Source organism: Eulemur rufifrons, chromosome 27 (assembly GCF_041146395.1).
Source record: "Eulemur rufifrons isolate Redbay chromosome 27, OSU_ERuf_1, whole genome shotgun sequence".
NCBI lineage: Eukaryota > Metazoa > Chordata > Mammalia > Primates > Lemuridae > Eulemur > Eulemur rufifrons.
The window spans coordinates 29,132,082-29,155,454 of record NC_091009.1 but is presented as its reverse complement, the minus strand read 5'-3'; the positions used below and the strand labels follow the sequence as shown (position 1 = coordinate 29,155,454).

At 53.0% G+C, this 23,373-nt stretch overlaps 1 protein-coding gene across 2 annotated transcripts in view; it reads right to left on the bottom strand.

The window, feature by feature from the left end:
• The window catches only part of PLEKHA6 (pleckstrin homology domain containing A6), a 132,277-nt gene extending 116,481 nt beyond the window's left edge, over positions 1-15,796 (bottom strand). For both annotated transcript variants that reach the window (XM_069459531.1, XM_069459530.1), the window contains exons 1-3: positions 15,515-15,796; positions 10,153-10,229; positions 6,495-6,552 (exon numbers count right to left, since the gene is read on the bottom strand). In XM_069459531.1, coding sequence (XP_069315632.1) covers positions 6,495-6,552; positions 10,153-10,229; positions 15,515-15,597 — 218 coding nt within the window. In that variant the 5' untranslated portion in view covers positions 15,598-15,796. The remainder of the gene's footprint in view (positions 1-6,494; positions 6,553-10,152; positions 10,230-15,514) is intronic.
• Between the last annotated feature and the right edge of the window lie 7,577 nt (positions 15,797-23,373).

Below are 23,373 nucleotides of genomic sequence, written 5' to 3'. Positions count from 1 at the left end.
TCCAGAGATGGGCATGTCTCGGAGTGTCGGGTGGGGGGGGCTTGGCTGGGGCCCTGGGGCGTCCACATCGCTTACCCCCACCCCAACACAATGAACCTGGAGGAATAACATTTGGAGAGGATTGGAGCCCACCACAAAATGCCAGGATCTCCTCATCCTCAACCCAAATTGGTCTCCAATACCCTTGGGCAAGGATGCTAGCCAGGCCAGGGGGTACCTTCGTTCTGCAATATTGAGGGTCGGAGGCAGAAGGACGGGCTTCAGACAATAGGGTAGTCCCCCTGTTTCTGCTTAGAGAAAGAGTTATCTCTCTCTGCCTCAGTTTCCCTCTCTTCACATCTCTGTGGATGCTGGAAAAATAGTAGATTCTCTGTGACAACAGGCAAGTGTAATAAAAACACTGATTTCATCACCAGGATCAGAAAGATGGAAAGAAACCAGGAGAGTCTCACCTAAACTTCCAGGCAGGCTCACTGGTCTCGGGGCCCACCCGCCCCTGAGACCCAGAAGATGGAGACTGAACCAGATGAGCTCCTGGGGTCACATTTGAATGCGGAAATATATCAACAAGCAGGGGCTAGAGAAAGGGTATCCGCAAGGCCCCACCTACATGATAATTACATATTTTTTTATTATTAGAATAACTTGATTTTAAAAACTAAGCCTCTATTCACTCACATACACGTGGGTCTCTCTTAATGTGATCTGGGTAGCAGCATCATTTCCACCAGCTGAAGCCCCTCCCTTTAACAAGAATCTGCTGTGGAGGGAGCAAGAGCGCGGGCTTCCCTCCCAGGCCCAGGAGGAGCCTGGCCGTTTGGGGCGGAGGAGTCGCTGGGGCGATGTGATCCCCGCCCCTCTCACACAGGCCACAGCAGGAGCCCAGAGAGCTAAGGAAGGGACCATCCTTCCCAGCCCAGGGCAGGCCAGGCCGGAGCTTGGCATCTCAGGTTTGGGCAGCGTGCACAGCCTAGCAGCCCTCTGCGGGAGGAGATAACTCCATCACCTCCTCCTCTCCCGCAGCCCAGCTGCAGCCAAGGCACCAGCACAGCCCTCATTGGCTGGAGGGAAGCCACTCAGCTGAAGGGGCAGAGAAGTTTGGATCAGGGCCCGGGGCCAGGCAGGACTGAGGAAGCCCGACTCACCTGCCCTGGCTCCCCAGGACTTGGCAGGGCTTTTTGGTATGGGCAGGGGAGAGTCTGCTTCCAGGCAGCAAACTGTCAGGGGCTCTGGGGGGTCTCTGGCCTTGAGGAGCCAAAGGCACAAAGAAAGTTGGGGCAAAAGATTCCAGCATCAGGGAGAGAGTGCGGGGAAGGGGACAAGGACGGCAGCCCCCGGCCCCCACAGTCCTCAGGCAGCTGGAAAAGGCAAGAGACCAACAGACGGGCCTGCTGGGCGGGTTTCCTCCCTGGCAGACAGAGGGCAAGGGCTGCAGACGATCCCACGGATCCTCAGAAGCCTGAGCCAGACGTGTCCACGCTTCTGGGGGATCTGGGTGGCTTGGGGGCACAAGAGGCCAAAAGGAGGATTGGTATGGGGCACGGCACCTTCGTTTTGGGGAGCAAGGCGGAGGAGGTGTTGCAGCGTGAAGATCTTAGCGTTCCAACCAGCGTGCGTGAAGTGGAACAGAGAAAATAAACTCCCTTCGCCAAATCTAAATTCTGGTTCTGTTAGCCCAGCAGAGGAACAGCAAGACGCATCTAAGCAACTCTGGTGGGGAGGTTTGAGGAGGCGGCGGGAGGCAGGGAGGATTCCACAGAGCACCTCTGTGACCCTGTCTCTCCTCTGCTCTAGACTCTGGCCCCATCGCTCAGAGGATCAAGTCCAAACTTCCCAGGCACGTGTTCAGCCTCTGACCACTCGGGGCTTGCCTTCAAGTGTCATCACTGCTCCCTGCCATGCAGTCTCAGCAGCCACCAAATGGATCGGCTCATTGTCCCCACTGCCCATCCCCCCCAGCGTGTGCACACGGCCTTCCTCCCTCCCAGAATCCAGAATGCACCAGGGGCGGGCAGGAAAGGGAGCCCTGTAGGATGAACCCACTTGGATGACCTGCCTGACCTGCAACCCCAGGTCACTCTGCCAGAATTGCTGCCCTGTGACATCTGTCCTCTGTCCTGCCTGTCTTCAGGAGACAACAGAACAGCTCCTGGTGGCTGCACCACACCGCCCAGGTTCCTCCTCCTCTGGGGTCTCACGGGTTGGGTCTGTATTGGTGGCTCTCTGAGATCTGTGTGCCTCGGAGAAGTCACCTGGGTCTCCCCACTCAGCCCTGCAGCACCTGGGGGACAAGCCCTGGGTGTCTGCGTCTCTGCCTGGGAGCCTCCAGCCCAGAGGCAGCAGCTCAGGGCGCACCAGGGGCGTGGGTGGACCGCCTGCGCATTCCGGCACCTTCCTGGAGGAAGCGTTCAGACCAGAACAAGGAAGAAGTGACAGCGGGGAGGGGCCCAGCTTGGGAACCGGGTTATCAGGGGTGTGGCTCTGCAGAAAGCTTCCTGCCACGTCTCCCTCCCTGCCAACTTTGGAGAAAGAGAGGCACTCCTGGAGACAGAATTGGCAAGTTCCACGGCAGGCTGCCTCAACAGGAAGCCGGGGAAGGAGGCGAGGGCCAGGGAAGGGGTGTTAAACAGAGCTAGATCTTTGAGCACCAGAAAGAAGTCTCCCAGACCGCGGTGGCTGAGATGGGGCAGGGGTGCCAAGATGGAGGGCGCCATGGCTGGAGGGAGACCGTGAGCAAAGCCCCGAGGCCCTGCGGGGCGATCGTGTGTGCTCTGCTGCCCTCTGCTGGGGGGATGCGGGAAGCGCATACAGGCTTGCAATCGGTGTCACCCACGTTTTAACCCTTTGCTTTTTTTTCTCTCCTTCCTGCACCACCCTTTCTGGTAAATGACACCTTCAAAACCACAGGCACAGTTGGGCAATACGTCAGTTGTGGATACCATGATAATCACCTCCCAAACACCACAATGGAACTGGCGTATTGACACACAACTAACATACTTGTCTGGCCCTGAGCAAATGTCAATATTTGCTCATTGAAATTTGACTCATCCACAGTAGAAGAAAAAAAAAAAAAATAGCAAGTTGTCTGTATAGCTGACTTTTAGTATGACCTCTTGGGATCCAGGTCTGGAATCCCTGGAGTTCCTAACTCACCCACCAACCCCATGTCGTGAATCTTTGTGGGAATTGACGGTGTCGGGAACTGTGAAAGTAAGGAGAGTGGGCCAGAGTCAGTCATTCATTTGCTCACTCATTCAGTGAGAATTCATCGAGCGCCTCCCTTGTCCCAGCGAGGCAGCGAGGATGCTGAGGGCACAGCCTGTGGGATCTCAGACACAGGCTGCCTCCCCGCCTTGCTTTCTACAAGCCTCATGACATTGAGCAAGTTATTGCCCAGTCTCAGGTTTTCATTATTTGCCAGGACAGTTAGGGATGACAGCACCTGCTCGTAAGTAAACGAGATAATACAGGGAAGCGCGTAGCTCTTGGAGTGGCCATGCTGCTACTGACACACAGGATGGCGCCAGGCCTGGGAGCAAGTGTGGACGCATAATGAGTGACTTGTGGACATTTCATTATGACACATAATAAAATGATATCGTCTGTGTCTGCAGACTCCATGGCCCCCTGCGTTGCCTCTGCCCTTGAGTTTTCAATCTATCCTGGTGGTCCCCAGACCAACAGCATCAGCATAGCCTGGGAATCTGTTAGAAATGCAAATTCTGGACCCTCTGAATCAGAAACCCCAGGGGTAGGGTCCAGCAATCTGTGCTTTAACAAACCCTCCAGTGATGCTGATACATGCTCAAGTTGGCAAATTACTGATCTAGGGGGAAATGACACAGGTGTAAACAATTACAATCCAGGTGGGCTTCCCTGAGGAAGTGATGTCATCGGAGAGTCTTGAAGGAAAAACAAGTGTTCACGGGCGGATGCCAGCCCTTGGAGGAGAGATTAGCACTTACAAAGGCATGGGAGGAAGGCGTGTGCTGAGGGAAGCACAGCGATGCCTGAGGTCGCAGGAGGGGGTTACAGAGCAGGCTGGGGAGTGTGGGGGGTGAGGCGGGGAAGGAAGGCAGTGGCCAGATCACGAAGCCCTTTAAGTGCCTGGGTAACAAATTTAGATTTTATCCTGCAAGTGATGGGAAACATGGACAGTTTCTAATGGAGAGTGATAAGACCAAATTTGTATTCTAGGGAAAAAAAAATGCTCTTGCAGCTTTGTGGCCTGGAGGCAGGAAGATCAGCTGGGAAGCTTTTAGGAGGATCCAGGTGAGAGTCCTGTGGGCGTGAACTCAGGCCACTGCGTGGGGATGATGATGTATTAGGAGGAGCATTGACAGGACCCGCAGGGGAGGGGTGAGAGAGCAAAGGATAGAGGCTACCTCTGCGGGTTCTGCTGTGGCGGCTTTCTAACAAAGATGGAACAGGTGTGGGGAAGGTGATGCGTCGAGGTCTGGGAACACTGAATTGGGGGAGCGCAAAAGAGAGCTCTGGGCTGGGAGCTGAAGCAGAAATTAATTATGCTTCTATTGCTTTCCTCCCAACGTGTTTCATTCATTCATTTCAGCAAATACTAGATTCCGACCATGTACCAGAAAGGTTCTAGGACAGAGTGGAAAACAAAACAGCCAGAATCTGCTCTCAGCACCTACATGGCAGTGGGGACCACCTGCGGCACATAAGTAAACAAATATATACACAAAATGTCTCAGATCGTGGTGGGTGCTGTGAAGAAAGGAGGAGGGACTGAGGGCCAGGCACGGTGGCTCACGTCGGTAATCCTAGCACTTTGGGCGGCCGAGGCAGGAAGGTTTGCTTAAGGCCAGGAGTTCAAAACCAGCCTAAGCAACATAGCAAGACCCTCAACTCTCTAAAAAAATAAATTAGCCAGGCATGGTGGCACAAACCTATAGTATCACTACTCAGGAGGCTGAGGCAAGAGGATCCTGAGGCAAGAGGATCGCTCAAGCCCAGGAGTTTGAGGTTGCTGTGAGCTATGATGACGCCACGACACTCTAGCCTGGGCAACAGAGTGAGACTCTGTCTCAAAAAAGAAAAAAAAAAAAAAGAATGAGGAGTGGTGGGGAAGCTTCAGATGGAGTAATCAGGCAAGGCCTCCCTGAGGAGATAGCACTTGAACTAAATGATAAGTAGGAGCCAGAGGTCAGGGGAATAGGCGGGAAGTGCCCCCAGGCAGAGGGAACAGCAAGTGCAAAGGCCCTGAGGTGCCAACACATTTGACATGATGAGGGACAGGGAAGATGGAAGTCAGTGTAGCTGGCCAGTTGTGGAACACGAAGTCAGAGAGGCGGATAAGGAAGTTTTTAGTGACTGGTGAGATGAGGTGATGCCTGTGAAAGTGCTTAGCAAACCATCTGAAGAGCCGTGTACATAAAGGAATAAGATAGTAGCTGTAAAGAAGAAACAATTCTTAACTGATACAAGAAGGATTTGCATTCAACGTTAGGGAAAGATATCACAGGCTACAAGAGCCGTGTGATATCAGAATAATTTCTAAAACAGATAATTTGTAAAAAAAAAAAAAAAAAAAAAATTCTTTGCTTTAAGAATATGATTACCAGCCACGCTGATGTAAGTGCTGGCAGATCTTGAGGTAGAGGATGGAAAGATGACCTCTCCTGGTGTAGAGGGTGAGGATTTCAAAGCGGGTCCTCGTCCCCAGGCCGGGCCAGGGCGCTCCCTGGCAGTCTCAGTGCCCCAGGCAGCTGGGCAGCAGCGCCCCACCACCCAGATGGGAAGGCCCACAGGCCTGAGCACGCCGAGTGCACGGGAGCCTCACCCGCGGGCACAGAGCCAGGCCCAGCCCGGCTGGGGGTGGAGAAACCTGGGCCAGCGCAGAGAGAAGTGCGTCCAGCTGGGTAGCCATGGACCACCCCAGCCCAAACAGCAGTGTCTTCTGCTCCGCGGTTAAATCCGGGCCATCCCTTCAGCCTCGGGGGAAAGTAAGGGCTCCCCTGGCCCAAGGAGGGGCCTAACGAATCCCTTAGGGGAAAACGCAGCCCGACACCCATACACATGCCCGACACCCCCAGAATCACAAACGCCCCTGTCCGTGAGAGCCAGAGTGCAGCCGTCTGATTTCCTCCACCGTCCACCCTCCTCGCACCTTCCCTTCCCTCTGGCTCCACATCCCGCCTCTCACAGAACCCCGAGCTCCGTCTCCTTCCTCTGAACCTTTGTCCCATGTGTCCAGACGACTTTGTTGAGCCATCTCCTCCCCACCGGTACAGCCCGGCCCAACACCCCACCCAGCCACCCAAGAAAACCTTCCACGCACACGCACACAGACACACGCTCCCGTCTTTATCTGCTGCTCTCGGAAGCCTGGCACCGCCTGGCCACTCACACACCCGGCAACGCCCTCGGAGAAAACCCGATGCTTCAACCATGTCCCCTCCTGAGGAGGCACGAGTGACAAGGACGAACGCAGGACCGCAACATCAGACAGGAAGCTGCATCTTACTCACTTGATGAAATACACAGCTCCTTCCTGAGTGGAATCCGTCTCCCAGCCCTGGGGCAAACCTGCAAGGAGGCAAGATCGTAAAATGAGATTACCCTGGAATCAGCCTCTCTTCCAACTCGGCCGCAGACCCGAGCAGCACTCGGGAGGGCTGGGGCCGGGAGAGCCAGGAAGGAAGGTTCTCTGAGCCAGCGGAGTTCGAGCCAAGCGTGCCACCCGTTTCTGTCGGTTATGTCTAGCACCCAAATTCCCAGCAAATAAATGGGAGACATAGGAGTGGACAGGGTGTCCCCTGCCAATGAGCAGCGAAGTGACCAAACGAATCACTGCCAGGAAGGCCGCCCTCATTCACTCGACAAACCTTTACTGAACATCTACTGTGCGCCAGGCCCCGTGCCGCCCGGATAGGACAGTGAACACACAGACGGTTGCCCTGAAGGGCCCTCAGGATCATCCAGACGCAGCAGGTCCCTTGCCCTGGATTCACAGATAACCAGCACCCAAGATCTGGCCAGGACGTATCTCCAAATCCCAGACTGCTGCTTCTGCACAAGACACCAGGGCCTTGGGAAGTCAGTCTTAGGAAAATGCAGAGACTTTTTAAAAATTATTTTTTATAGAATGTCTGAAAAAACATTATCCATGGAAATGCTCAGAGGAGAATCACAGAATCTCAGAGTGAGCGAGGGCTGAGCAGCCGAGGAAGCTGACTGCGGCCGGGAGGTGCGGGGCAGTGCCCGCAGGCGAGGGCAGCACCTCCGTCCCCAAAGAGCACTGTGCTAGGCGCTGTCCCGTCATGCTCACCCTCCCAAAACAGCCACCCTGCCAGCGTCCCGCCTCCCGGCAAACAGGACTCCTTCACCCCCTGGCAGAGGACGGGCCTTTTGAGAGACCCGAGAGAATCCACTGCCAGGGTCGGAAGAGACGAGGAGCTGGTAGAGATCATTGCTTCGGTGGCGCAAGACGCCCCCACCCCGGGCTGACGTGTTGGAAAACAGGTGGCGATTTTCTTGATAGACAGTCACGGCCACCTTTCTGGGCTGAGCAAACACCTGCCTTGTGGGTGAAGTTCTGCAAAACGTAGCTATTAACTGTCGGTCTGAACGGCTCCTGCCAAGCTATCAGCTGCCTGAGGGCACGAGGTGCCAAGGGCAGAGCCTGGGTTCTGCAGGGTGGCGGGTGCAGCTTTTATTCACACATTTTATTCCCCTGTATTTATCCAGGGTCAGGATTTCGATGGTGACGCAGGGCAGCCAGCGAGCCCGGCTCTCTCCCGGGACGGCCCGGAGAAAGGTACCACCAGCTACCACGTATCGAGGGCTTCCTTCCTCTAAGCCACGCACTTGCCTCTGCTGGCGCACTGAATCCGCATGGCAACATTACACAACAGGTGTCAGCCCAAACATTTTTACAGATGAGGAAACTGAGGCCCAGACAGGTTGATCAACCTGCTTAAGGACACACAGGAAGTGTCCGGGCCGGGATGCGAGTGCTGGTCTGCTGCCTCCAAAGCCCACACTCTTTCCTCTGTGAAGCTCCATAAATGCTACTTGTTCCCCTCTGTCCCTGTGGGAGGACGCTGCCATTCGGAAGGGCGTGGGTTGGCAGCCTCCACGAGCAGAGGGATCCCCATTGGGTCAGAATCATAAATAATCCTCCCACTGTGATGAGCCCGGGAAAGAGGCCAGTGTGGATTATGTCCCCTGCCTTTTTCTAGCAACTTCCCTCCACACTGCCCTCTCTGCCTGGGCAACACCAAGAGCGCTTATATTCCTGTCCAGGCGGAGTGCCCGCGGAGGCAGCTGCCCTCCCGGCAAGCCTTGGGGGCATCTTAACCCCTTCCCAGCCTTGGACAACCAGTTGGCTGTAGCCAAAAATGCAAGAATTGGCTCAGAGGCTGTCACTCATCTTCCAGTCCTACCTAGGGTGATAATGAGACGGAAGGACTCGAGCTGTCGACAGCTGAAACGCTGACAGCGACACCACCACCAACCTGGTAGAAAACAGCCCTGGCGTTGGAGTCGGGAGGCCTCGCTTCAACTTAGAAACACAACCGTGACAATAACAGCGGCAGTCACCCCCATTTCCAGGGCCAGCTCTCTTGTGTAATCCTTGCTGCTACCTTCTGAGGTTCATAATCCTACCCCCATCGTACAGATGAAGCAGCGAAATCCTGGAGGAAGCGAACCGCTCGCTCAAGACCACATGGATAGAAAGTAGAGCCAAGCCTGAGCTCAGGGCTCCTGCCTCCAGAACGTATGCATTTAACCATGACACCGCTTTGTTAGCCAGGTGGCCTGGAGCCAGGGGCTTCCTCGCTGCTCTTCAATTTTCCTACCATAAAATAAGGAGTTGGACTCCAGGATCCCTGAAGCCTCTTCCAGCTTTAAACACACAGTGATTCCAGCCAAGAATCTAAAAGGAAATCAGCTCTAGGCAAGTCAAAGCCTTAATGCAATGTGCCCACCAGCTGGCTGTGCCCACGAGTGACCACGGCTCCTGCAACCGATGCCTGGGTCTGGTCAAGAGCTGGAAGGCACATGGGGCGGGGGAACGTCCCACACCGTGGCTCATACCCTCTTGCGCTGCCCGTGGTGGCTGCGAGGAGGATGAGCTGTTGCTCACTTGACGTGCCCCAGGCCTCTCATTCTTGGTGTCTCTACTTCTTCACCCCAGACTGGCCTCCTTTCCTTTGCTTTTCTGTTGTTGTTTTTTGGTTTTTTTTGAGACAGAGTCTTGGCTCTGTCACCCCAGGCAGAGTGCAGTGACGTCATCATAACTCACAGCAACCTCAGACTCCTGGGTCAAGCGATCCTCCTGCCTCAGCCTCCCGAGTAGCTGGGACTACAGGCATGCGCCACCATGCCCTGCTAATTTTTTCTATTTTTAGTTGTTGGCTAATTTTTTTCTATTTTTAGTAGAGACGGGCTCTCACTCTTGCTCAGGCTGGTCTCAAACTCCTGACCTCAAGCGATTCTCCCGCCTCGGCCTCCCAGAGTGCTAGGATTACAGGCACAGCACCAGGCCTCCTTTGGTTGTTGACCTAGATGTGTCCCTCCTTTTCCACTGGCCCCAAAGGTCCCCAGGGGCTAGCAGTGGTGTCTTCTCCATAGTAAGCAATTAATGTTAGCCTTGTCCCCTTTCTTTCACGTTTCTCCCCATTGTGAAGGAGTTCCTACTAGCCACGTGGGGCTATTTACATTTAAATTAATTAAAATTAAAAATTCAGGTCCTTGGTCGTGCTCATAACGTCTCAGTTGCTCAGGGCCACGTGTGGCTCATGGCCACTGCACTGGGCCACGCGGTGATAGAGAACCTTCCTATCTTCCGAGCACGGCACGCTCGGTGCCGGGGGCTGGCTGGCTCTTGCCCGGTTCAGGAGCCCTCAAGACAGAGGGGACCTTCTGACTGGGCAGAGGGAGGAGAGAGGAGTAAAATCTTTGTTCTCAAGGTCTGTCCCAGATACTAATCAGAGGTAGAAGCTTGGAGACACCTTGAAGCGAGCACCAACCCCCCTGCAACACCCCCACATGGCAGTCCAAGTGCTGAGTCACAGAGAGAGGCAAAATTCACAAGCAAAGTTAAGGTGAGGGGTCCCTGCTGCCCCTTCAAGCTACGGCTTCCTCCTCGGTCACAAAGACAGGGACAGCTGGGCTCCTTACCTGGGCCGGAGGAGTGTCCACTCTGGATGGGTGATTTCGTACCAGGGTGCACCCAGCTCGTTGACTTTTCCTCATCACTATAGAAGGACCAATAAGAAAATGTCAGATATAAGACAGGCTTCCCCGAGTGGGACACCCATCTCCAAATCCACATCAGCGCTGGCTGTCCCATGCCTGACACCTGAGATGGGAACGCCCGCATGCCATTCATTCATTCACATGCACAAAGGATTTACTGAGTCAACTCTGAGGATTCAGAGACGAGTGACGTCTGATCCCTGACCTCAGAGAACGTACAACCCTCTTGGGCACGGACGTGAGAAAAGGCAGTTGCGAGGTGATGTGGTAGGAACTATAATCCCCGTTAGAGCCGTGCACAGAGAGCACATTAGAGTGCGCACAAAGAGTGTCACTGGGAGGAGGAGGTGAAGAGGGAGGAGCACAAGGCCTTCTCTAAAGAGTCACATTTGAGATGATTGCTGAAGTCGTCAGGTGGGAAGAACAGGACGACCCTTAACCGGCAGCTTCTCTGACGGATAAGAAGGGGACGAGGCCGAGAGAACCAACAGCCCTCGCTGTCGGCGGTGCTACACATTATCACACACGACATTCCCTCCCGTTAGGAATTTTATAGATTATGAATGTGAAGTTCAGAGAAACGAAGTCATTTGCCCAAAGCCACAACCAGTAAGTGATAAAGCCAAGATTCAGACCTAGATCCGTCCCCCACAAAACCCAAGCTCTCTCGAGTACCTCACGCCCAGCAAGGTGGGCGCCCGACAGTGCAGACCCTCTGGGCTCTACGTCTGATGGTAGATGAGTCCCTCAGCATTTCTCAACCCCCACCAACCAAGTGACACAGAACTTTCCAGAGCCAGATGTGACCCAGCATGAAGCACCTGTCTCGGCCAATTCAGGCACGTGGAGGAGAGGACTCTCAGATGGCCAGGGCATCCTTCCAGGCTTTAGGGTGGGGCCTTGGGGCCCAGGACAAGACTCCACTGGATGGAGGTGGATTGACATCCAATAAACTCCACTAAGAAACACTCCACTAAATTTTTAGTGAAGTAAGATATACGATAGACTACATGAAAAGTGTACAGTTTAATAAGTTTTGACATGTTTGCACCTGTGAAACTATCACCCAGATCCAGATAGTGAAGCCCCCTAACTCTCTTCGTGCTCTTTCTAATTCCTCCCTCCCACCCTCTCCGCTCTTCATATCCTCACCCCTCCCCCGGCGACGGTGGATCTACTTCCTGTTACTAATAGATTCGATTGCCTGTTCTAGAGTTTCTAGAGTTTTTTTATAAATGGAACCATACAAGCTAGACTTCTTTGACTTTTTTTTCTTCCCTTCTTCCCTCCTTTCTTCCGTGCTGTAGCACGTGTCAGCAGAGCGTTCCGATTGTCCTGGGCAGCGCCCCACTGCAGGACACGGCGCAGTGTGCCCACCCATTCACCTGCTGTGGACGGACCTGTGGGTGGTTTTCAGTTTTGAGCCATTGCAAACGCAGCTGCTGTGAACACTCGTGTACACATCTCTGTGTGAACATACCCTTTTTTCTCTCATGACTCCACTGATTTTCTCTCGTGTTAGACACCTGCTACAGGAAGAGATTTCCCAGCTGACCTGCCCCTCTGATGAACAGAGAAGAAACAAGTCACTGTCCTAGTGACCCCTGAGCCCTGGAGCCATTGGGAGCCACTGGCGAAGACCTCTAAATACTGGTCTTGGCTTTGGTCCTGGGAGGCAGAGGATTGGAAGCCACAGAAGGGCAAGGGGGTTGAGGGAAATTCAGCCCTCACCCCTTATACACCTCCTCTTCAGCTACCCCTGGACCTTCCTGCCCTGACCTTCCCCTTCTCGCACACTGCGGTCTCTCTCCAACTTCCCATCTGTCTCCACCCGCCTGGATGTCACGCATAACCCACCACACCCTGACTTCCCACCGCAACCCTCCACTTCCTCTCCCCTTGTCCTCCCCTCATCAGCCCCTGGCCCAGAACAATGCCGCCACAGTCTGTCTCCCCTCCAGCGCTGGGCTGGTGTCACTGCAAATCCATTCTCCAAGCTTAGCTGGGCCCTGAGCACCCCCTGGAATCTTCCCTGGGGTCCCCAGTCAGGTGCCTTCTGCAGGGTGTCTCAAGGCTTTCCCGCCAACCTCAAGTCCCAGGCCTGCCCCTCCTACCCATCCCCCACAACGGACCATCTGATCTCTTAATGGAAGAAGAAATAGAAAACATCAGGCAGGAGCTTTCCCAGTACACCCAAGCAGCCCGCCCCCGAAGCTTACCCACATTCTCACCCACGCTTTAATCCTTCTCCACACTGGAGAAGAGGCAGCCTCCTCCATGAAGCCTAGTCCCTCTGCCTGCGTCATGGTCTCCGTCCTCTCCCATCTTTTACAGCACCTCATTCTCCTGAGCAGCCCAGATTCGAATCTTCGACTTCTCTCGCCCCGTGGGACCCAGCCCTTCACCCTCCACTCCTGCTTGTGTCTTCGGCGGTCTAAGCCCTCCCTGCCGATGCCATCTCCCCCTGAAGCCTCCTGCCTCACACTCCTCGTCTTCCCGACCAAACGTCCCAACTGCAAACTGGTCTCCCCCAGCTGTCCCCACTCCCTGGCGTGCCACTGGCCAATCTTCTGCAGTCTGGTTTCTGCTCCCGGTCCTCCTCTCAGACCACTTTCCTAAATCCAGTGGACACTTCCAGTCTTCGGCCATTGGCTTTTCTGCTGCATTCAACATTGCTGAGTTCCTTCCCTCCTAACGCCCCTCTTCCTGGCACTCTACCCTGGTCCTGGCACCGCCCACCTCTGCAACCTCTTGGACTTACTCTCCACCCGGCCTCTCTTCCTCTGTCCCTTCCTTAGTGCTGGTACTGCCTGGGGACCCTCCTGTCCCCTCCCTCACACAGTGCTGGGGGGGTTCTACTTCGCATCATGACTCCCAAGACTCTCCAGCCTAGGCCTCTCTCTTCAGCCTCTATCCTGTACACCCAGCTGTCTGCTGGACATCGCCCTGCAGGTCCCATGGGGGCGTCAAATGCAGTATCTCCCCATTAAACCTGAACTCACCCTAAAACCTGCTCCTCTTCCCACACTCCTGATCTCTGTCAAACCCAAGCTAGAAATTCTGAGATGTATCTTTGCTTCTTTCTCTCCCCTCCACAGCCTTCAGGCAGCAGACGAACACTCTTACTTCTGTTCCTAAAGATTTCTCCCGTCCCTCCCTCCTCTTCACCTCTGTTCTCACCCTTTAATTCAGATCCCCGTCAGCTGCGCCCTGGACTTTCAAAATTGCTTCCTAACTGCTTTCCACTCCTCAAGTCTCTCCCCTCAGACTTCAGATCATCACCCACGCAGCTGCCAGAGGGACGGTTCTAAACGCAGATCTGACTGTGTCAATCCCTTGTTTAAAATCTCCTTTGGCTTTGCATCACCTACGGGATGGAGTCCAAAACCCCTGAGCCTCGCACATACGGCCTCTCACAGCCTTCTACTTGTCCTGCCTCGCCCTCTGCGGCGTCCCAGCAGCCTCCATGCCATCTCCAATGAGGGCCTGCGGGGGCTCCAGGAAACTTGTGTCCCAGAACCCACCCATGCCTGCCTTGCCCCAGGCCTCTGCTTCCCAGGCCCCCTCCCCTCCTCTCTCCTCCAGAACCACCTCCTCCTTGGGGAATCCCCTGCTTCCCTGGAGAGCATTAGTTCTTTCCTCCCTGTGTTCCTATGGCATCATGCAAACGCCTCGAGCATGTATCGTGTATTTCATAAATATTGATTTTTATTTTCTCTCTACTACCTTAAAGGAAAAACCTGTATCTTATTGTTTCTTATCTCCAGTGGCCATTGCTACAGCAAACAGAGAGTAGACGCCCAATAAATGTTTGTGGAACGAGAGATGAAAAGAAGCTGGACAGCAAGGGAGAGATTGAGAAGAAAGAAGAGCAGAATTAACCACTTGGCCAAAACTTCATCAGAACCACGAGCGGGGCTTGCAGAAATTCAGATTCTAAGGCCTTGCGCCAGGTCTTCTGAACGGGAATCTCCCAAGGTAGGGCTCAGGAAACAGCCGTTTTAATAAGTTCTTGGGTGATTCTTGTGAAGTTGAAAGGCTCACACCACTGACTGAGGGGACTCTGGTTTTTCTACTGGAGAAGTTCCATTATTTAAGAATCTAACCTGGGGTCAAGAACTTTAGTGGTGTTAATTTCTAAGATGATATAATTACAACATCAATTGTGATGATGGTGGTGATAAGTACAGAAGAAAGGCCCAAAGCAAATGTGGAAACTGAGACCCACCAAAGAGAAGCCGTTGCCTGCCTGAGCCCCTGCAAAGACGGTTTGGGACATGGGAGGAAAGCAGCGCCGGAGCCAGCAGGTGCCGGGCCGGGGCCAGCTCTGATTAACAAGTGCTTTCATCGCAGACCAGCGCTTTCATTCTCTCTGGACCTTGGTTCCCCATCTGAAAAATGAAGGGGTTGCTTCTAAGCTTCCTTTCAGTTCTAAGGTTGTGTGAGTGGCTATCTTGAGGAAGGGAAAGCTTGTCAAGTGTGGTGACATTCCAGGATGCTGTGCTTCTAGACTTGCTAAATTATGGGGAGGTTTCTATCCTGGCAAGAGATGACTACAGCAGAAGCAGGCCAAGAGCGAGGCAGCAGGGCCACTTTGTTATAATGAGATTGTGCCCGAGCCATTTTGGTTTATGAAATTAATGTAACAGTGCTAATATATGACAGAGTAGCGAAGGCTCTCTGCCTCTGAAGACTGCTAAGCATACAGTGGGCATCTTCTCCTTCATCTTGACCACAGCCCCATAAAGCAGCAGGAAGAGGAACTGCCACCCTGGGGACACTGGGTCAGGGGGGGAGGGAATATCAGGAACTGAGTGGCAGAGGCAGGGTCTCCCCACATCTTGTCACTTAGCCCGTCTCCCTGTAGGAAAGTCTTGGGGGTTGCGGGGAGAAAGACCCCGCTCTGGCCCTTTCAGCACGGAAGGAGCTGAAAGACACTCCCGGCCGGGCATTGGTCTAGTCACCCTCCGGGGGCCTGGCCTGGGCTGCGATGGGGCGCAGGGACCGCCAGCACCTGCCGGGCCCTGCCTGCCACGCAGGGCTGGAGGCGCGCTCAGCCTTTGCTGGACCTTGACCCATTGAGGAAAAGGCGGGAGACATATTCAAACAGGCACTCTGATAAACTTATTAGTCATGCCCCTGTGCCCGCCACAGTGTCCCCCACCTTCTCCAGGCCGCCCCCAGCCCGCCACTTTTCAAGTTGGACAACTTTAAAGAAAAATGAGAAAAAAAAAAAAAAGAAAAGAAAAGAAAACGAGAAAAGGAGAGAGAGAGACGAACGTACTTGATGAAGAAGATTCGCCCACCGCGGTCAACTCCGTAGGCCCACCGGCCCGGCAAGTCCAGCCAGTCGATCTCATCGGCCATCTCGGTCCCCGCGGCCCCTCTCGCGCTCTGCCCCGGGGCGCCAGGCTGGCAGGGGCTTCCTCCCCGGGAGCCCCCAGTTTCCGCCGCCTCCTAGAGGCTGCGATGGGGGAGGGGTCCGGTGTGGGTCGGCCGGGCTCGCGACGCACCTCCCGGGTCCCTGGCGGTGACTTTGGCCTCTCCCTGGAGGCGAGCTGGCCGCAAGCCGGGCAGCAGGGACAGGCAAGCGCTTAACCCTGGCCCGGCCGGGAGCCCCAGCCCCAGACACCACCTGCCTCCTCCTCGACTCCCGGCTCCTCTCCGAGCTGTCTCCCGAACTTTAATGACAGGCAATTAGCGCAGTGAGTAATTACGGTGCCCCTCCTGCCGGGACTGCTAACGGGCAGCGCCAGGTCTCGGTCCCTGCTCGCTCTCTGCTGCCCGCCAGCCCGAGCCGGAGGATCCTCCCCGGGGGAGCAGGTCGCAGCGTGCGAGCGCGGGGTGCTGCCTCCGCGCTCCCCGCTCCGATCCCGCACTTGGACACCGGCGGGGCGGGGCGGAGCCGAGCGCCGCCTCGGAAGGTAAATCCACCGCCCGGAATCCGCCGCTGCGGCCGAGCCCGAGTCCAAGCGCGCGGCGCAGGAACCGGGGAGACGGAAAGAGCTCTGAATCGCCAACCTGAGCGGCACGTCCAGCCGGCGAGCGGAAAAGGGGAAGTGATCAGACCTGCTTCTACTTGGTGGGAGGTTAGCAGGGGAACAAAGGTCAGATGCACGGAAGCGTGGCCGGGCTGTGAGCGGCGAGGAGCCCTGGGAGTCTCTTCCAGCTAAGATGTCAGCCTAATTAGTCAAGCTAAGTCCCTACCTTTGTTTCTGAGCACTTCCTCCAAGAAGCCTGCCATGACTAAGTAGAATCGCAGGGAGACCTTAGAAATACTCAGAAACCAACAGCTTTTATCTCTCTTCTCCCCATCCCCCCTAATTTGCACCAGAAATGGAAAAGGAAAAAGGTTGGGGGGGTTGGGGGGAGAGAAGGGAATGTTTCTGTGTACAGAATGCAGATTGCAAGCATTCCATGCTGGAATATCAAAAATGGTATTGCTGGAGCCCACAGTCCTGCTGTCTCAGGATCTTTACCAAAGTAGAGGGACGTTCAGCTTTCCCAGCTTCCTCAGGACCCGCCCCGGGACTCCAATTGGGAGCACACTTTTCAATCCATGTGTGAGACCAAAAGGAATAGTCAGACAATGGGAGACATAGCTTCTTGTCTCTAAAGGAAGCGATGTGTCCCATGGCAGTTGGCAAGTATCAGTTGAGGGAACATACTTTCTGGGAGCATTCTAAGGGACTTGAGCCCTATCCCACCTAGGTAACGCCTACGCATCCCTCCAGTGTCCACTTATGTGCCACCTCCTCCAGGAAGCCATCCCTGATACTACTCCAGACAAACTTACATGTCTATATGTCCATCCTCTATGTGTCATGACACTTTACGAATAACCATGTAGTGATACTTATCACACTGTAATTCGATCCTTGATTTATTCATCTGTCTCCTCCTTTGGGCCATGTGCTCCTCAGGGCAGGCACTCCATCTTGTTCATCTTTATAGCCCCAGCACCTGCCCGGAGCACCCAATCAATGTTTAATAAATGCCTGGGAACTGGGAACTGCTGGGAACTGCTCTTAACTCTAACCACAATCCTGTACTTTTGGACTTTATTTAGAGGCATGCTAAATAGAACCATCCACAACATGGCGGGGGTGGGAGGGCACAGATCTTTCTAGAAAAGAAACAGCCAGTGAAACTTCCCAACCCAGAGGGTGTAAGGTGTATACATCTAATAGAAGATGAAGCTAGAAGGTGCCTCAGAGAACACCTAGTCCAACACTCCTGTTTTAAATGTGGGAAACAGAGGAGCAGAGAAGGAAAGGGGCTGGTCAAGGTCACCGAGCAAGGTGGTGGCTGAACAGGATCTGCCCACCAATGGCCCAGGCCAGATCTCTTTCCATTACATCATTCTGCCTCCAACGCTGGAAACTAAGTCTGCCAACATATACAGGTTGATCCTGGCCGCCGGGTCCAAGTTGAGTCCATTCTCCAGAAGCGGAAGAGAAGCAGAAACCCACCATACCCAACTCTTTTCTCCCTTCTCAGACCCTACCGATTTCTAGGAGAGAAAAGCACATTGGACAGTGAAGCCGAGCTGCACCTGAGCGGCACAGAAGGGGATCTCGGTGCCCCTTCGTTCCTGAACTGGGGAAGGTTGGCGGATCAAAGGAGCAGACTCCTTGCCAGGCTCCAGTCCCCAGTCCCCAGCCATGTGAAACACCTGTAAGACTCATCCTGCTGATGAAGCACAGAGCCACCTGCCCAGCCCCTGTGCTATCCAAGGATCTAAACTGCCAGCATTGCTGCCAAGATGCCTCCAGGGAAAATACCAGCGAGCAGAGCACTCCCCGTCCAACCTGAGCAACCAGTAAGGGCAGCTGCTCGGGCTGAATGTGGGTGGAAATAGGGGACAAAATGACACGTATTTGAAAACATGTGTAACACCGGCTGCCTTCTTTGAGCTGCTGTTGATCTCTTCACACGACTTTTGCCTTGTTTAATTTCCAATCTGGCGTGGAGTTAGGAACACTGACCTAGACAAGAAAAGTCCAGGGATTTGAAATGTTTCTTACTCATTTGAAATAAGAAGTCAGGTTTGAAAATATTTTTCTAACTGTGGCGTAGTCTCACTAGTGACTTTTTACATGCTAGTTCTTGTTTATCAATTGTGATCAGTATTGATTTTGCTAGTCATGACATTTTAGAAAAAAAGCTAAAGATACGCAGTAAAACAGTAGAAAACCTAAATAAAAACAGCTACTGGTTCAACAATTACCTGGAAGAGGGAAGGAGGGTTGATATATGAAAATGAAAACCAGACATGCTTGGCAATCAAGTCAGAAATTTAGCTGTTTGTTTTTCCCCCCCATAGCAAATTTCTTTTATCTCTTTAAAAGGCAACGAAGCATGTGGGTAAAATATATCAGTAATATTTAGAAATTATTCTGGTTGGCTTGTGCATTTTGAGATCTTAGATTAATCACTTCAATTTTGTTATGTTTCTGGTTTGGTACCTGTAATAGGCTGAAAAATAGCCACCCAAAAGTTATCTGTGTCAAATCCCTGGAACCTGTGAATGTCACCTTATTTGGAAAAAGGTCTTTGCAGATGTAATTAAGAATCTTGAGATGAGAAAATTATCCTGGATTATGGGGGTGGGCCCTAAATCAAATGACAAGTGTTCTTACAAGAGACACACAGGGGAGATTTAACAGACATCAGAGGAGGAAATAATGGGACCATGGAGGCAGAGAATGGAGTGATATGGCCACAAGTCAGGGAATGCTGGCAACCACCAAAAGCTGGAAGAGGCAAAGAATGTATTTTCCTGGCCAGGCGAGGTGGCTCACATCTGTAATCCCAGTGCTTTGGGAGGTGGGGCAGGAGGATTTCTGGAAGCCAAGAGATCAAGACCAGCTTGGGCAATAGAATGACACTCCAGCTCTACAAAAAATAAAAACTTAGCCAGGTGTGGTGGCGCATGCCTATAGTCCCAGCTACTCCAGAGGCTGAGGCAGGAAGATCGCTTGAGCCCAGGAGTTCAAGGCTGCAGTGAGCTATGATTACGCCACTGTACTCCAGACTGGGTGACAGAGTGAGACCCTGTCTCTAAAATAAAACAAAAAAAATCTTTTCCCCTAGAGCTTCCAGAGAGAGTACGGCCCTGCCAACACCTTGATTTCAGATCTCCAGCCTCTAGAACTGTGAGAGTATACGTTTCTGTTATTTTAAACCACCCAGTTTGTAGTAATTTTTTACAGCAGCCACGCAAAATTAATACAGTACCTGGGCCGGGCGTGGTGGCTCACGCCTGTAATCCTAGCACTCTGGGAGGCCGAGGCGGGTGGATTGTTTGAGCTCAGGAGTTCAAGACCAGCCTGAGCAAGAGCGAGACCCCCGTCTCTACTAAAAATAGAAAGAAATTATATGGACAACTAAAAATATATACAGAAAAAATTAGCCGGGCATGGTGGCGCATGCCTGTAGTCCCAGCTACTCGGGAGGCTGAGGCAGGAGGATCGCCTGAGCCCAGGAGTTTGAGGTTGCTGTGAGCTACGCTTATGCCATGGCACTCTAGCCCGGGCAACAGAGTGAGACGCTGTCTCAAAAAAAAAAAAAAAAAAAATACAGTACCTGTAAGACAATCATAACTTGATGAGGACTGAAATAAATATCCATTATTTTTACTTTTCCAATATCCATTCTCCCCTCTACGACTGATAGCCCCCTGAGTTTCTTTTTGACATCTACCCTCTGCCACTATGTGGGTTGGGTGGGCTGGCTCCGTGAGGCAGGGGTGGGGTGGGATTGACGCAGATCTGGCCAATTTGACTGGTTCAGGAAAGGACACATGACTCAGAACAGACCAGTGAGACTCAGCTTGTAGCAGACCCCAGAATTCTTGGGAAGAAGCCCTTTTTCTCCTGGCTTTGAAGCTGGCAGGTGCTGCTTTCCTGCTGCCGGGGTCCTCATATGGGGAGAGCCTGCCTGACAGTGAGACCAGCACAGGAGAAAGTGGAGCTAGAAGGTAAAGAGAAACTGGGTCCTCCTTATATCCCGTAAGCCTGGGATCCAGCTAGCCAGAGGAGTCTCTACCCCTGGAATGTCCAGTCAGAGGTGCCAATAAACACCCTTATTTCCTGTAGCCAGTCTGAGTTAGGTTTCTGCCCCTAACAACTGAAAAAGTCTTGACAGCTTAAAAAGTACTGACCGACCAATGCAAAGGTCACCAGGTCACCAAAAAAAAAAAAAAAAAAAAAATTCTTTTGTATACTGGAAAAGCCAATGAGATGCATTTCTAATGACTCAGGAATGGGAACTCTTTGCTTTCAAGAAAACCACAATTATAGATTGAGCAAGGGTCTTAGCGATCATCTAGTCCACAGCCCACATTTTTCCCATGGAGGATACTAGAGAACTCAGAGACGTACCCAGAGCTGTGGCAATTCCACGGCAGAGTTGGGACAAGAACTTGGGTCTCTTGAAAACTTCATCAGTAGAAAGCTCGATTTTGAGACATTTTGCTGTATCGTTTAAACATATTTGGGCAAGAGATTCACACAGTTACAAGAAGATTGTAACAGATTCCTCTGCTCTATAAAAGAATAAGCACAACAGTGATTTGTATCGAGTGCTAGTGTTTAATGGTCATGCTCACCTGCAAGCCAGGTCGCCAGCCACTGTTGATTTTCCCACAGGAACCGGGAAGCAAAAGAAGGCAACAGCCACCTCTGCTGGCATTAGAGACACGGTTGTGTCAACATGCAAGGCCCAGCAAGACTCGTGGCTTAATGAAAGTCATGCTTCCGTAAGGGGTTGAAAGAGGATTTTGCTATAAAAACTGCTGTTCTAGCGCTGGCATCCAGAGGACTGTAGACTTCTGAGGTTTCCCCACAGCCAGCTGGATTGAATGACGTTTGCTCCGCAGACACTTTCTGAGTACCTCCGTGGTCGAGGCATCGTTCTAAGTAGAGGGGACACAGGAGTGACTAGAACAGAACGTCTCCGCTCTCACAGAGCTCGCACTTCATTAATAGGTCGTCTCAGGTGAGAGGTCTACGGAGAAACGTGGAGGGAGGCGGGGAAGGGGAGGACGGCGGTGGCTGCCGCTACCCGCTACCGTGTACCCGTGATAGAGAGTGGGCGGGAGCAAAGGCTGGAAGGACGGGAGAGAGCAAACTGTGTGGACGCTGGGAGAGCGAGTTCCAGGCAGAGGAAATCCAAGGGCAAAGGCCTGGAGGCAGGAGCACCCTCGAAGTATGTGAGAAAAAACAAGGAGGCCAGTGTGGCTGGCGCAGGGTGAACGAGGGAGAGAACAGGAGACCAGGACGGAGGGGCTGCGGGGGGCCAGATGGTTCCAGCACATCATAAGGGGCTTTGCTTTTATCCTAAATGAGACGGGAAATTGTCGGTGGGTTTTGGGTGGAGAAGTGACATGCTCTGCATGACTCCGTGTTTTTTAGAGGCTCACTCTGGCAGCTGTCTGGGACGAGGTAGAAGCAGATTCCAGCTGGGAAGCTATTTCAATAATCCAAGCAAGACACGATGGTGACCTGGTTCAGGATGTTGGAGGTAGAAGCAGTGAGAAATGGCAAAATTCTGGGTACCTTTTGAAGGTAGAACTGACAGGATCTGCTGATCGACTGTCACTGGGGTGTGAGAGAAAGGGATGAGTCAGGATGACTGCAGGGCATTTGGCCTAGGCAACTGGAAGGACAGAGTTGCCACTGACTGAGACGGGGTAGGCTGCAGCAAGGACAGGTGTGGCAGGGGTGGGGGAAACCGAAGTTCAATTTCGAGCATGTTAAGTGGGAGATGCCTGTGAGATATCCAAGTAGGGATGCCAAGGAGGTGACTGGATACACAAGACGAGAGTCCCTCTGGAGCAGAGACGTGCATTTGGTATTTTTGGGTGATTACATGGTTTTACGGCCATGAGGCTGGCTGGGATCATGAAGGACATGAGTGTAGGTAGGGAGCAGGTGGAGACCAAGGCTGAGAACTGGGGTATCCAACTTTTAGAGGTCAAGTCAATGAGAAGGAGCCTGCAAAGGAGACTTAATAGAAAGAGCCCAGAGAAATGGGAGAAGAACAAGAGAGCGCAGCGTCCTGGAAGCGCCCCTTGCGTGGACGCACATCACTCACACGGAGAGGGCATGCTCGGCGAGTGATGCTTGTGTTCCAGAAGGGCTGAGGTTAGGGTGGATTCTGTCTGAGCAGGAAGCGACTTGTACTCCTGTATGAAAGGGTGGAGAGACAGCTCAGGTTATTTTTAAGTCGGTCTGAGCACGGGCCTGGGAAGATGATCATTTTGGCTAATGAGCCCTTGCTCACTGTGGAGAAGTGTGCCTGAAATGTGCTTCCTTCGGCTCCCTCTTTCAGAGCCTCTGCTCCGGCTTCTCCTGGGAATGGTGCCAGCCCAAGATGGCTGGATGATTTCTCCTGCCAGGACTGTGTCATGGAGCAGAGAGCTGGCACTGGCGGCTCCCCAGAGGGGGCGGGGAGGGTGGAAACTATCAAGGCAAGAGATGTGGGCTGGGTGGAACCCACAGGAATGGCCTAGTCAACCTGCTGATGTTTCTTCTCTGGGTCTCTTCTTGACTAGACAGCTTAGGTAGGCAGTGCTCCTTCTGTGCTGACTTTAATGTCTGTCCTGGGGTTTTTCTAGAAAATGGCAGCTGGTGCTGACTTTGGCATTTCCTGGAACTAACACAGCACTTCGGTTTAGTTTAGTTCAATAAGTTAATAAGGTAGCATTATGCCTCCATTCCTATGTAAAAACCCTTCCTGCCTTCAGCCAAACAGCTTCCTCCCCTCTTGTCTCTGCCACCCACCAATCTACCGGTCAGTCGTCTGTACTCGTCAAAGGCGTTGGCTCCTGCTTCAGCATCTTCCTCTCCCTCCCGTATCTGCCTCTCACCCTGGGTGATTTCAGCACTAATATGAATGAACTATCCAATGTCCTAACCTCACAATACCTTGATATCCTAGCTGCAAGGATAGTCACCTCCCCGACAATAAGCTACTCACACCCAAGGTCACACCCTGGACTTTCTCACCATTCAGATCTGCTCCAACGTGGAAAACATAAAACTCTGACATCCTTTCTGACTACAGTTTTGGTCCTTCTAACGCCCTCATCCTTTCTTCCCTCTGTACCTGCTCCTTGCCTTCTTCCTACAGCATATT